Source organism: Carex rostrata, chromosome 35, assembly GCF_964058835.1.
Source record: "Carex rostrata chromosome 35, lpCarRost1.2, whole genome shotgun sequence".
NCBI classification, from domain to species: Eukaryota; Viridiplantae; Streptophyta; class Magnoliopsida; order Poales; family Cyperaceae; genus Carex; species Carex rostrata.
Window position 1 is genome coordinate 2,945,655 of NC_135952.1, and position 14,258 is coordinate 2,959,912.

At 32.8% G+C, this 14,258-nt stretch overlaps 2 protein-coding genes across 2 annotated transcripts; one reads left to right on the top strand and one right to left on the bottom strand.

The window, feature by feature from the left end:
* Positions 1 to 438: 438 nt before the first annotated feature.
* Positions 439 to 3,464, top strand: LOC144549491 (F-box protein At4g22280-like). The gene is made up of 4 exons (XM_078298245.1): positions 439 to 585; positions 1,236 to 2,199; positions 2,494 to 2,637; positions 2,963 to 3,464. The coding sequence occupies exons 2-4, from the start codon at positions 1,243 to 1,245 to the stop codon at positions 3,140 to 3,142; spliced, it is 1,281 nt and encodes a 426-aa protein (XP_078154371.1). The 5' UTR covers positions 439 to 585; positions 1,236 to 1,242; the 3' UTR covers positions 3,143 to 3,464.
* A 1,457-nt stretch (positions 3,465 to 4,921) lies between these two features.
* LOC144549670 (F-box protein At4g22280-like) lies at positions 4,922 to 13,380 on the bottom strand. Its single transcript, XM_078298443.1, has 3 exons — positions 12,662 to 13,380; positions 12,037 to 12,186; positions 4,922 to 5,306 (listed from the first exon to the last, which is right to left on the bottom strand). Exons 1-3 carry the CDS (start codon positions 13,361 to 13,363, stop codon positions 5,103 to 5,105), a joined length of 1,056 nt encoding a protein of 351 aa, XP_078154569.1. The 5' UTR covers positions 13,364 to 13,380; the 3' UTR covers positions 4,922 to 5,102.
* Positions 13,381 to 14,258: the final 878 nt, after the last annotated feature.

The following is a 14,258-nucleotide window of genomic DNA, read 5'->3' on the forward strand; positions in this document are numbered from 1 at the left end:
GATGGAGACACAAAAAATGGAGGCATTTGAATCCACCTCTAAATATATTACGACTTATAATATAGTTTTTAATTTTCAATATTGTCAAAATTGTTTGGTTTTGAAAAATAATATTAATGATAAATAATTTCATTTTAAATTAAAAAAATATGTCTAATTATATTAAAGCAAACAGATTTAGTTTGGAAAATTGATAGACGACCCGTTTAGCAGCTCAAAATTCTTAATCCATTGAGAAAAGCCCATTTGTTTAGCCCAGACCCAAACCAATCCATCTCATCCTTCTCTCTCTTCCCTCTCGAACTTGGATTCAGATCCAGTGCGGTATACCCTACCGTCTTAGAATGACATCTGCATCGTCCATTTAACCTTGCACATATCTTAAAGTTGAGGGTACCACATACTCACTCCTCCAACTCGCTACCCAGTCGGTCGTCTCTCACTTCCTCTTCGTCTTCGCCCCGCTCTCTTTCTTCTACTCAACTACCCGAGCGCCGCTTTTCTCTCTACAGTTTCGGGACCGAGGCAGGGCTGAGGGAGAGGTGCTAGATCGAGATCCACCTTTGCTCCATTCTCTTGATACTGGTATAATTTCTTTTCTTTTTTTCTGTAACTAGTTTTGTTTGAATTTTGGTAAATAGTCGTTAATGCCTGACTTAAAGCTTGAATGTGAGCTTGCATGCTTGGTTCATTACTGGATCAGTCATGTTGATTAATTGGCTTTGGTATTTTTTTTTACCTTTTTCAAACCCTATAACTGAGCTTAAATTGTGTTTCAAATGAGCTTTAAAAAGTGTTAAGGAATTTATTTGCTTAGTTATGTATGTTATTTCTGACTAATTTTGAACTGGTGTTACCGGAACCCTGCAACTTGCCACTGAAAAGGAAACATTTGCCGTCTAACAACTTATTGTGAATTGTGAATTGCTTATTGTGTAGTTGGTGTGAAAAACAACTAGTAGAAGAAAAAAAGCAGCAAATTGTTAAAAAAAACAACTAATAGAATAAAATTATATCACGAATACTTTTTTTTTTTCTTTTTTGGGATCTTTTCTTAAATCGTAACTATGATTGTTGTTGAGAATGGTGGAAGCTGGATCACTGTTGTACTTGAAACACTTGAGATTTGTAGGTTCTTATTTTAATTAAGATATGTTCATCTTAATTCTTCAAATTTGAGAAGCGATTAAATCCCTGCAACTCATTAAAGTTTGTTGTTTTATGCATTTGTGAAGGTGAAAGATGATGAAGGCACGTGGTAATGAGGAGAATGACGACATTGATAGGATCAGTAGTTTGCCTGATGAAGTTTGCATGCATATCCTATCTTTTGTTAGTACCAAAGAGGCCGTGCAGACATGCATCTTGTCCAAAAGATGGATAAACACATGGGCTTCTGTTCCAGATCTCAAATTTGACATTAAAGAGTTTAGGTTGCCAAAGATTATTGCCAAAGAGTTTAGTTGGGCTTCAGAAAAATCTTTGACCAATCTGAGATTTGAACGAGTTCTGAGAAGTGTGTTGGAGAAACGAGACACATCATGTGTCAACAGATTTCAACTTTGTTCGGATTGGCATTGCACTCAAGCTATTGTCAATTGTATTGGTGATGTGATTAAGTTGGGGCCTCGAGAGTGTTTACTTGAAATGTGTTCGGGTGTAAATTTTAATTTAAAAACGGATGTCATTTTCAGTTGTGCATCACTAATATATCTCCAGCTCAAGTGCCCCTCTACAGAATATTTTTTTTTAGCTATAGAACCCAACTCAATAAACCTTCCTTGTCTAAAAACCCTTAACCTTGATGGTGTTAAACTCACTGATGACTCTTTGAAGAAGCTTTTGTTGGGGTGTCCGGTTCTTGAAGAATTAGTGCTAAAAGGTTCTTATTTCGCTATCATTGAGATATATTCCAACACTTTGAAGAAGTTGGTTCTTTGTAGTCCTTTTGACGTAATGAGATTGCAGATTTCCACCCCTAATCTCGTGTATTTGGATATTCGAGTCTGTAGTATCCCGGAAATTATGTTGCTAAATATGCCATCGCTAGTTGATGCCTCCATCATATTTGATGATTGGGATGATCAGGATAGCTTTCAGGAGTATCGAGAAATTTATGTTACTATGGGACGCAAGCTTATTCACAGCCTTTCAAATGTAGAATGCTTACAACTTGAATTTAATTACCCCGATGGAGAGGTACTTTCTCTTTGCTCGTTGTTGGCCTTATTTTAGGTAGATCAGAATTAAACAAAACCCTGCTCTTGTTATATGCACTCCAATCATTATAAATTGATTGGTTCTTGATGTTATCTGCGATAGATACACGATGATTTTTTATTTTCAACTGTAATTCAGATACAATTTAGAATATTAAGTGTACATGATATGTGTTTCCAGAGTTCTCATTTGTAATTAGCTTTGTGAATTTCCTTTTTGTTTTTTCTCTGGAACATAGTTTTAATTTTACTTTGTAATTTGTAATGAAAATAGGTACTGATGAAGGATTTTTCTGATTTCCCAATCTTTAACAACTTAAAGCGCTTGAAACTTCTGGATTGGCGTTTTGATGGCTTTGATCTTGCTTTTCTCCTTCACTCACCTGAACTACAGGAGCTTACCTTATCACAATCCTATGTAATCTCTCTCTCTCTCTCTCTCTCACGGTATTGCTATTAGTACTTATTCTTTTTCCATGCCTCAATTGAGGGAGGCGGTAGCCATAAAGTCAACTAATGAGATGGTAGAAAGCTCCAAATTTATGGAATAAAAAATTGACAAGCTTCGAGTATTTACAGTCAATAGATTTACTAGGAATGGACTTATATCATGAAGTTAACAATATAGTAAAGGTTGTGTAATACCTGGTGTTGTTTATACGAACCCTCTCAATTAAGCCTTTATCAAATGATCTATGACCAATGAAACATATGTAACTTGTTTTGTTTTGTTACTACTGAAGCCTTATAGCACTTTTGACGCGGAGATAACTCAGGAGAAATGGGGAGATGCATTAGTCCAGCGGGAGTTCCTTAAGACGGTTAGAATTGTAGGATTTAAAAATGATACTCGATTTGTTGATCATCTGATTAACAAGTTGCTTGTCCATGTTAAGGTCATTGGTAAAATTGATATTGTTTGACAGATTCTTGTCCATGATAACTTGGGGGACCTGTCGTATATGACTCAGTTGTATTAATGTCATATAATATGTAATATTTTGTGGGTGCGTTTTGCATTTTCCTACAATTTCGAGGGTGTGGCTGTAATTTGGGCATGCACGGGGGCTTTAATAGGGAATTTATTTACCAGGGGTTATCTACCAGGTGATTTTTGGAAACCTGTACTTTTGGGGAATTTCAATTTCATTATGCACTGGAAAAAAGTTTCCTGAATTTCAATTTTATTATTGCTCATGTTTTTTCGTGAAATTTTATTTCACCTTCTACTAAATGAACCGAGGAGTCCGCTTATCAAGAATTTTTTGGTAGATTTTGTCAGATTTATGTATTGTCTTGCACGCTTATTTTTCTGATTTTGACATTTTCTACACATTAGGTCACTAGTTAAGCACTAACTTAAGTCTCTACTGGAAGCAGCTGTAAATTGAATTATGGAACAATTAAACCCAGCTCTAGTTTCACTGTCACAACATTGACACTGAGCTGGTACAAAAGGTGGCACAACTGCTGCACACTCGATAATCGATTCTTTACATGACAAACACTAGAATTAATTCATTTGAACCTTAATGTAATTCACAAGCCGATTACTGTACTGGAATCCACACAGCAGGTTAACGGGTTCCGGGTCTGTAGACAAATTCAGCACCGCATCATGAAGAGCTTTTGATATTAAAACATCAGCCTTTGGACTAACCAGTTTATAAGGTCACCACTTTCTTTATTTTAAAGTTTAAACTAGTCTGGTTTTACAATCTAATTTTTTTAATTGCCTGATAAAAAGCGTTTGCATAGACCTATAAACAAGATCCTCGGCTTGATTCTCCCATGAAGTTTAAGCTTGACCACACGTCCACACCTGATTTTAGAATGTAACTGACGGGTTCCATTTAAAATGAGAAAAACCATTAAGAATGTAGTGAATTGGCAAAGAATGAAATCCCATTAACAATGCCAAAATGATGTCTCGATCAAACTGTGATTCACTGAGGAATTTCGACAAACACCTCATATGCATACATATTTGCTAATGGTATCTACACTTGTAGTTCATTTCTTTGTTAGAGATGCCAGGTTCAAGCATACCCCGTTAAAAAATGGAGTGTGAAACGTGGGTCCCATGTGTCAGGTTAATTGGACGATGTCAGAGTTGTTGTCTATTTACAAAGAGAGAAGATTGATGGACTTTTAGGATAAAGTACTAATAGTAGCGGTGTCTAATATACTATATTAATTAGAGCGTTTGATTTCATAAAATAATACAAGTTATTTAATACTAAAGTAAAATCATAAAATGGAATATTTTTTAATAGAGAATTATTATATCCTGCCTAAAAATGGCTAGGCTATGATCCTGCCGCTTCTGATCTGTACCTAATTGCTTGTTGGTCCTTTTAACGGGAATAGTTTACATTATTTATTAATATTTTTTTTGTAAAATAAAATTATAACTTCAGTCCCAAAACGAGTTCTTTATTTTACACAAGAAAAAAACGTGTTACAGAAAAGACTGCATTAGCCTAAAAAAAAAGAGAGAAATTTCTGTAATGCACACTTGTTTCTAGCAACAAGGATGTTACATTACAAAACCTTGCATATAATCACATCAACATATGACAATAATTACTGAAATACAATATTGTATAAGTCCAGTAGCATCAACACAATTTGCATTGCAGAAACCTCAACAGTAATTGCCCTGTAAGGTACTGGTACCACCACATCCCCAAAAGTACAAGTTTCTAAAATCTAACTTGATAGCTAAACCCTGGTACTCAAATCATCTATTAAAGCCCACTTCATCCCAAAATTACATCCACACCAACAAAATAGTAGGAATTTGCAAAATGCACCCACAACATATTACATATTATATGACATTAATACAACTGAGTCATATATGAAAGCTCCCCCAAGTTATCATGGACAAGGATCTCGTCGAACAATTTCAATTTCACCAACAATCTTAACATGGACAAGCAACTTGTTAATCAGCTGATCAACAAATCCATTACCATTTTTAAATCCTACAATTCTAACAGTCTTAAGGAACTCCCGCTGGACTAATGCATCCCCCAGTCCCTCCTGAGTTATCTCCTCGTCTACAAATTCTGTGACATGTGCCTTCAATATATAGTAACAAAACAAGTTACATATGTTTCATTGATAATAGATCCTTTGATAAGGACTTAATTGAGGGGCCAATATGAACAATACACTTCATATTACACGGCCTTGACTATCTTGTTTACTTCCTAATATATATAGTTCATTATAGTATTATCTATTGACCACAAGTACTCGAAACTTGTCATTTTTGTTATTCAATAAATTTGGATTTTTCTAACATCTCATTTTTGTTATTCATCCCTTAATTGAGGCATGGAAATATAATAAGTATCAGTAGCATCCAAGAAAGAGAGAGAGGTATTACACTTCTATTGGTTAAGGTGAGCTCCTGTAGTTTAGGTGAGTGATGGAGGAAATATGGTGGAAGATCAAAGACATAGAAACGCCAAGTCACAAGTTTTAGGCGCTTTAAGTTGTTGAAGACCGGAAAGCTAGAAAAATATTTCTTTTGTACCTATTTCAATACAAAGTAAAATTAAAATAATGTTTCAGAGAAAAACAAAAAGGAAAATCACAAAAGCTAACTATAAATGAGAATTTTGGATGCTTATTATAACCAGAGGATGTATTTTCTCCAACAACCACAGTTGAAGATTTTGAATTGTATCTAATTACAATTGAAAACAAAAAATATTATGAATTTATAGTGATAGCATCAATATCCAATCAATTTGAGATGATGTTGTTTTAATTTTGTTGTAGCATCTTATCTAAAAAAAAAATGTTGTAGCATCAAGAATTAAGAACCAAGCAATTATATCCAAACATAACTAATTACCACCAGTGATGTTGCCAAAACAAACACTGTCATACATATTACACTTAAAAAATATTACATGAAAATGCACTTCAATAGAAAAATGGTACTGTTAAACATTGTGCTTTAGCAAGACTTAATCCACCAACATAGGGTTTTGTTTAATTCTGAAGTACCTAAAATAATGCCAACAATGGGAACTTGCAAAATTAGAGCATTGCAGATTTCTGTTTCAAATATAATGCAAAGAAAAAGTACCTTTTTAGTGGGGAAATCCAATTTAAGCTGTAAGCTTTCGACATTTGAAAGGTTGTGAATAAGATTGAATCCCATAGTGACATATTTATCGTGATCATACCAACCATGAAGATAGATAGAGGCATCAACTAGCAACGACATATTTAGCAACAAAATATCCATTGTATCCACAATAATATCCAAATACATGAGATTAGGCGTGGAGATATGTAATCTCATTACTTCATAACACTTACGAAGAACCAATTTCTTCAAGGTGTCTGAATATATTTTAATGATGCCTCCTAGATTACAACTTTCTAGCACTAATTTTTCAAGCAAAGGACACCCCAACAAAAGCTTCTTTAAGGAGTCATTGCTCATTGTAAAACCATCAAGGTTAAGGGTTTTAAGACAAGGAAGGTTTACTAAGTTGGGTTCTATAGCTACCAAATCATCATTTTTTGTAGAGAGACAAAGCTGGAGATATACTAGTGAAGCACATGTGAAAATGAGATCAGTGTTTAAATTCAAATTTTCACACGAACTCAATTTGACTAAGCACTTTCGAGGCTCCAACTTCATCACATCACCAATACAAGCGGCAACACTTTGAGTGCGAGGCCAATAAACACATGAATCCAACCTAAGTTGAAATATGTTAACATAGGATGTCTCTCGTTTCTCCAACACACTTTTCACAAGTAGTTCGAATTTGGTCACAAATTTTACAGCCATTTCATCATCAATAATCTCTGGCAACCCAAACTCTTTAATGTTAAATTTCAAATCCGACACAAAAGTCCATGTGTTTATCCATCTTTTGGATAAGATGCATGTCTGCACGGCTTTTCTTGTACTAAGAAATGATAGAATATGCATGAGAATTTCATCTGGCAAGCTACTAATGCTATCAATGCCATAATTTTTCTCACTACCATGTGCCTTCATATTCATCATAGTTCACCTTCACAAAATAATTTATTCAAACATCTCCTGCACGACATAAAACAACAAACTTTAATGAGTTGTGGAGATTTAATCTCTTCTCATATATATTTCAATAATTAAGATGAACATATCTTAGTTATAAAAAGAAGCTACAAAATCTCATGTGTTACAAGTACAAACAACCACAATCATAGACACGGTTTAAGAATAACTTTACAAAAGAAAAAAAGAAAAAAAAGTATCCGTGATAAATCCGGTAGCCCGACTTTCGTGACTTGACGGGCGCGCGGTATGATAATTTTGTTCGATTAAAAATGACTACTTGCCTTAATCATCATGTCTACACTATTTTTCATTATCATTTATAGTACAAAAGAAGTTCTTTTGTCAGTAAATGGCAAATATATGCGAGAGGCAAATATTAGGATTTTTTTTTTTTTACAGTTAGGGTCTTGGAATAAGAAACCAAAAGTTCAAAGGCACAATAAAACATGATAAAAAGGAAATAATGGAAGTTTTTGCTAATAATCAACCAAAGAAAAAAAGAAGGTGAAAATTATCAAGTATTTCTCATAATAAATGAAGTTAGTTTACTCGGCAACATGTCGATCTAAATTCTTCATCTAATTACAATATTGAATGCTCTTTGGCCATATTTAATGGAGGTAAATATTGAGGCTATTTAAGAGGCATTGGTTATTTTTAGTTGGATCAGCTTAAAACTAATTTTATATGATTTGAGACTGATGTTAAGTAATTACTTAAGTTAGAATTTATATATTTTAAGTTATGTTTTAAATTATATTTATTTTACCTTTCATTTTTAACAAATTATTTAAGTTTTAATTCAACACCATATTTTTCGGAAGTTACACAAAATGATAATAATTGATAATAAATCGAATCCAATGAACACCCCTATTTCCAATAATTATTCACTAGAACAATAATTCCTACATTTTATCATAACCAATTGTGCATTTTATGGATATTTTGGTTGATCCTACACCAGTGGTATCTCATTCGATACATTTCTCAGAGCAACTGAAGATGTCTTCAGAGCAGTGTTTTAATAATCGGTTCTTATGCGGTATTCGGAAAGCCATCGCATACCGCATATACTATATGTGGCCGCATATACGGATTTTTATTCGAATTTATATATGCGGATTTTAAAATGAAAATTCATATTAATTTGTATATAAAGAAAGTATTTAGGATGGAAAATTTTACAAAGTACCCTTCTTTTTCAAAACATAGAATAAAAGATCCTCCTTTCAAAATTCTTAACAAAATACCCTTGTGGACCCCACTTGTTCCCTCTCTCTTCCTTCTCCCTATTTACTCTCATCTATTATTTGCATATGTAAAATTTACAATCGTGAATTTATTTAAGTTTTGAATATTTTTTTTATTTTTTATATGTATAAATGATTTGGAATAAAAAAATTAAGTGTGAAATTTTATTTGCTAAAATCAGAAAGTATAGTATTAGTGTATATGCATAATATTTCTAACATATGGGTCTTTTAAAAAATTATTATAAGACTTGGTATTAACTTATTTTATAAAAAAATAGTATCTAACATATAGATGTTTTTAACGTACAAATTTTTTCTAATTTATTCGGTATAAAATTTCATATTCTTTGTTTTCACAAATATGTGAATTTTATCACATCACGTATTAAGAAAATTTAGTGAGCTACTTATGCTTCAATAAAAATGTACTAATTATGTATATGATATAATCTTAAGAAATTAAGAAATAAATAACCAATGCAAAAAATATTGAGTTCGAATACTATAACAATGAGTGTTCTAGATGGTTTGGGATACAATTTTTACACCTTTGAAGTATATATCTTCTTCCGATTAATTACCAGATTCTGCAAAGTTTAGTTTTTAATTTTTCACCATAATGTATTTACTGGCAAGCGTATTACTTGAATTGTAACTGATTCAAAACTGCTGAAATTATTTCTTGCATTGGTACTTTAAATTAATTCTTAATTTCTTAATATTATGTCATATACATAATTTGTATATTTTTATTGAAGCATAAGTATCTCAGTAAATTATTCTTAACATGCGATTGATAAAATTCTTATAATTGTTAAAGCCAAGAATATGAAATTTTATACTGGATAAACTAGATAAAATATTTATGTTAAAAATATTTATATGTTAGATTTTATAAAATAAGTTAATACCATGTCTTATAATAACTTTTAAAAAGACCCACATATATTCTTCAAATCAAAAAAAAAATCTACATATACACTAATACTTCCTGATTTTAGCAAATTTTAAAAAGACCCATATATATTATTCAAACCAAAAAAAAAATCTACATATACACTAATACTATACTTCCTAATTTTAGCAAATAAAATTTCATACTTACTTTTTTCTTCTAAATCACTTATACAAATAAAAAATTAAAGTTATTCAAAACTTAAATAAAATCACAATTATATATTTTTGTATTAGCAAAGAATAGATGAGAGTAAATAGGGAGAAGGAAGAGAGAGGAAAAGAGAGGGAACAAGTGGGGTCCACAAGGACATTTTGTTAAGAATTTTGGAAGAAGAGTATTTTGTTCTATGTTTTCAAAAATAATGGCACTTTGTAAAATTTTCCTAGGATTGACTGTACATGTTAAATTGGTGATGAAATGTTAAAATATCAATCCTCATCTCATACTAAATGAAATACTGAAATATTTATATATTGATCTCAATTCGGCCGAATATTCGAATATGCGGCCGAATATTTGAATATGTGGCCAAATATTCGAAACTGTATATTGGACCGAATACTCATTTTCTATTCGGATTCCAACCGAATACGAATATTCGGCCAAATAGACCGATTTTTAAAACACTGCTTCATAGCATCAATTATAACCGAATGAATTGTACCAGTGGGTTAATTAACCCATATACTCAACTTGTCAGCAATTTTTTTTTAATAATTAGTTTTAATTAAACACAAATATGGACTTAACTATTACCAAAAAAAATGGATCAACAGGTTTCACATGTTGCTAAACAAAATAATAGGTAGCTTCAATACCTAAGTAAGGTAATTTTTGGTCTGTACCAAAAAATATTAAAAATTAACATTTTGCCATCAAGTCTCTATGTTGAAATGTGTTGGAATGCCATTTTTTATACATGAATGAGTCGACCATCATTGGGTTTAAATAATCAACAGATTTCTAGTTAGTATTGAATAAAATTCAGATTTCTAGATAGTATTAATTGAATAAAATTGGATTTAGATTGGAAAACAAAATAATATTGCCATTCTTTCCCCTTCTTCAGTGCTGAACTGCTAATCGTTCCTGCCTTAAAAGCTCTTGATAGCTCCCACGTTCCAAACACCTCTCAGCCATAGTTGGGGTCTTGGTGATGGCCTCCGAGGAAGAAGAGATCTTGAGACCATTGATAAATATATGCATGCATATGAGGTGTTTGTCGAAATTCCTCAGTGAATCACAGTTTGATAGAGGGATCTTACATTTTGTCCAGTGCTAAACTGGTTAGTCCAAGGCTAATGTTTTAATATCAAAAGCTCTTCATGATGCAGTGCTGAATTTGTCTACAGCCCGGAACCCGTTAACCTGCTATGTGGATTCCATTACAGGAATCGGCTTGTGAATTACATCTAGGTTCAAATGAATTAATTCTAGTGTTTTTCATGTAAAGTATCGACTATCGAGTGTGCAGCAGTTGTGCCACCTTTTGTACCAGCTCAGTGTCAATGTTGTGACAGTGAAACTAGAGCTGGGTTTAATTGTTCCATAATTCAATTTACAGCTTCTTCCAGTAGAAGACTTAAAGTTAGTGCTTAACTAGTGACCTAATGTGTAGTCAGTGTAGAAAATGTAAAAATCAGAAAAATAAGTGTGCAAGACAATACATAAATCTGACAATTTAAGTGAAGTTCCTATTGTATAATAAAAAAATCTACCAAAAAAAAATCTTGATAAGCCGACTCATCGGTTCATTTAGTAGAAGGTGAAATCAAATTTCACAAAAAAACATGAGCAATATTAAAATTAAATCCAGGAAACTTTTTTCCAGTGCATATATGAAATTTAAATTCCCCAAAAGTACAGGTTTCCAAAATTCATCTGGTAGATAACCCCTGGTACATAAATTCTCTATTAAAGCCCCCATGCATGCCGAATTTACATCCACACCCTTGAAATAGTAGAAAAATGCAAAACGCACCCACAACTTATATGACATTAGTAACATATGACAGCTCCCCCAAGTAATCATGGACAAGGATCTCGTCGAACAATATCAATTTCACCAATGATCTTAACATGGACAAGCAACTTGTTAATCAGCTGATCAACAAATTGATCATCTTTAAATCCTACAATTCTAACCTTCTTAAGGAACTCCCGCCGGACTAATGCATCTTCTGGCCCCTTCTGAATCATCTTGCAATACTTCAGTATTAACAAAACAAAACAAGTTACATTGGTCATGGATGATTTGATAAGGGCTTAATTGAGAGGGTTAATATAAATAACACCTGGTATTACATGGCCTTTACTATATTGTTAACTTCATGATATAAGTCCATTTTTAGTAAATCTATTAACTGTAAATACTCGAAGCTTGTCACTTTTTTTATTCGATAAATTTGGACCATCTCATTAGTTGATTACTTTATGGTTGCCGCCCCCTCAATTGAGGCATGGAAAAGAGCAAGTACTAGTAGTAACATCAATCGAAAGAGAGAGAGAGAGAGAGATTACATATTGGTTGGTTAAGGTGAGCTCCTGTAGTTTAGGTGAGTGAAGGAGAAAATATGGTGCAAGATCAAAGCAATAGAAACGCCAATGCGGAAGTTTCAAGCGCTTTAAGTTGTTAAAGACTGGGAAATCAAGAAAATCCTTCTTCGGTATCTATTTTCATTACAAAGTAAAATTAAAACTATGTTCCAGAAAAAAAGAAAAAAAAAAGAAATTCACAAAGCTAATTACAAATGAGAACTCTGGATGCTTATTATAACCTTACATTTACTCCAAGAACACAAACACATACCATGTACACTTAATATTCTAAATTGTATCTGAATTACAGTTGAAAAACAAAAATCATCGTGTATCTGTGGCAGATAACATCAAGAACCAATCAATTTGTAATGATGCTATTTTAATTTTGTTGTACCATGTGAAAAGTCCTCAAAGGCTTATATTAAATGATGGAATGCAAGTTAGTTTAATAAATGTCATAATAAAACAATAAGGGTATGTACAGGGATTTGGTAGACATTGGAGTGCATATAACAAGAGCATGGTTTTGTTTAATTCTGATCTACCTAAAATAAGGCCAACAACGAGTATATGCAAAAGTAGAAGCATTGCAAAGAGAAAGTACCATTCCCTGGATGTAATCAAATTCAAGCTGCAAGCTTTCGACATTAGAAAGGCTGTGAATAAGCTTGGGTCCCCTAGTAATATATATATCCTCATCATGCCAATAAGGAATATAGATGGAGGCATGAACTAGTAACAGCATATTTAGCAACAGCATATCTCTCGTACCCAAAAAAGTAACCATAGGAACCACACACATATCCAAATAAAGGAGATTAGGTGTGGAAATCTGAAATCTGATTACGTCATAACATTTATGAACAACCAACTTCTTCAAAGTCTTGGAACATATCTCAATAATGTGGATAATACAATCATCTAGCACTAAGTCTTCAAGCACAGGACACCCCAACAAAAACCTCTTCAAAGAGTCATCACTCAATGTAACACCAACAAGGTTAAGGGTTTTAAGGCACGGAAGATTTACTGAGTTGGGTTCTATAGCTACAAAAGAATCATCGATATATGTAGAGAGCAACAGTCGGAGGTGTATTAGTGATGCACAAGTGAAAAAAAAACCAGTGTTTAAATTCAATTTTTCACATGAACCCATTTCTACTAAGCACTCTTGAGGCCCCAACTTCATCATATCACCAATACAATCGACAACAGCTTGAGTGTGAGGCCAGTCAATCTCAGAATCTAACCAAAGTTGAAATTTGTTAACATAGGATACCTCTCGTTTCGCCAACACACTTTTCATAAGTAGTTCCAATTTCGTAACTAGTACTACAGCCGTGTTTTCACCAAAACTCGTTGGAAACTCAAACTCTTTAATGTCAAATTTCATATCCGGTAGAGAAGCCCATGTGTTTATCCATCTTTTGGACAAGATGCATGTCTGCACAGCCTCTTTTGTACTAAGAAAAGATAGGATATGTGTGCAAATATCATCAGGCAATAAACTGATCCCATCAATGCCGTCATTCTCCTCAGTACCATGTCTATTAATATCCATCATCTATTACCTTCACAAAAGCAACAAACTTTAATGAGTGGTACAGAATTAATCGCTTCTCAAATTGCAAGAATTAAGATAAAGATATCTTAATTTAAAAAAAAAAAACTACAAATCTCAAGTGTTACAAGTACAATAGTGATCCAGCTTTCCAAATAAACAATCACAATCAAAGTTACGATTTAAGAAAATATCCCAAATAAGAAAAAAAAAAAAAAAAGAGTATTTATGATATAAGTTTGTCCTATTAGTTGTTTTTTTCCCTCTATTAGTTGCTTTTCACACCAACTATACACTAAGCAAATTGACATTTGCAGCAGCTTTTTACACCAACTATACAGTAAACAATTTGTGCTCCGTTAGACAGCAGATGTTTCCTTTTGAGTGGCAAGTTGCAGGGTTCCAATAATATCTGTACAAAATTGGTCAGAAATTGTAAGTCCAGACTAAGGAAAAAAATTTAATGCCTTGACACTTTCTAGAGCTGATTTGAAACACAATTTATGCTCAGTTATAGGGTTTCAATCAAAAGCCAAAATATCAATCCAATTAACATAACATTACTACCGATCAACATTAGTTCACAGTGTATGAATACATTTACTTTGCATATGCATTATACAATTTACAAATTCATGTT

Coding starts and splice junctions, on each gene's coding strand:
- LOC144549491 (XM_078298245.1), top strand. CDS start 1,243: ATGATGAAGGCACGTGGTAATGAGGAGAATGACGACATTGATAGGATC. Junction 2,200..2,493: donor TTAATTACCCCGATGGAGAG/GTACTTTCTCTT, acceptor TAATGAAAATAG/GTACTGATGAAGGATTTTTC. Junction 2,638..2,962: donor TTACCTTATCACAATCCTAT/GTAATCTCTCTC, acceptor TTACTACTGAAG/CCTTATAGCACTTTTGACGC.
- LOC144549670 (XM_078298443.1), bottom strand. CDS start 13,363: ATGAAAAGTGTGTTGGCGAAACGAGAGGTATCCTATGTTAACAAATTT. Junction 12,187..12,661: donor TTGATTACATCCAGGGAATG/GTACTTTCTCTT, acceptor TAATGAAAATAG/ATACCGAAGAAGGATTTTCT. Junction 5,307..12,036: donor TCACCTTAACCAACCAATAT/GTAATCTCTCTC, acceptor TATATATTGAAG/GCACATGTCACAGAATTTGT.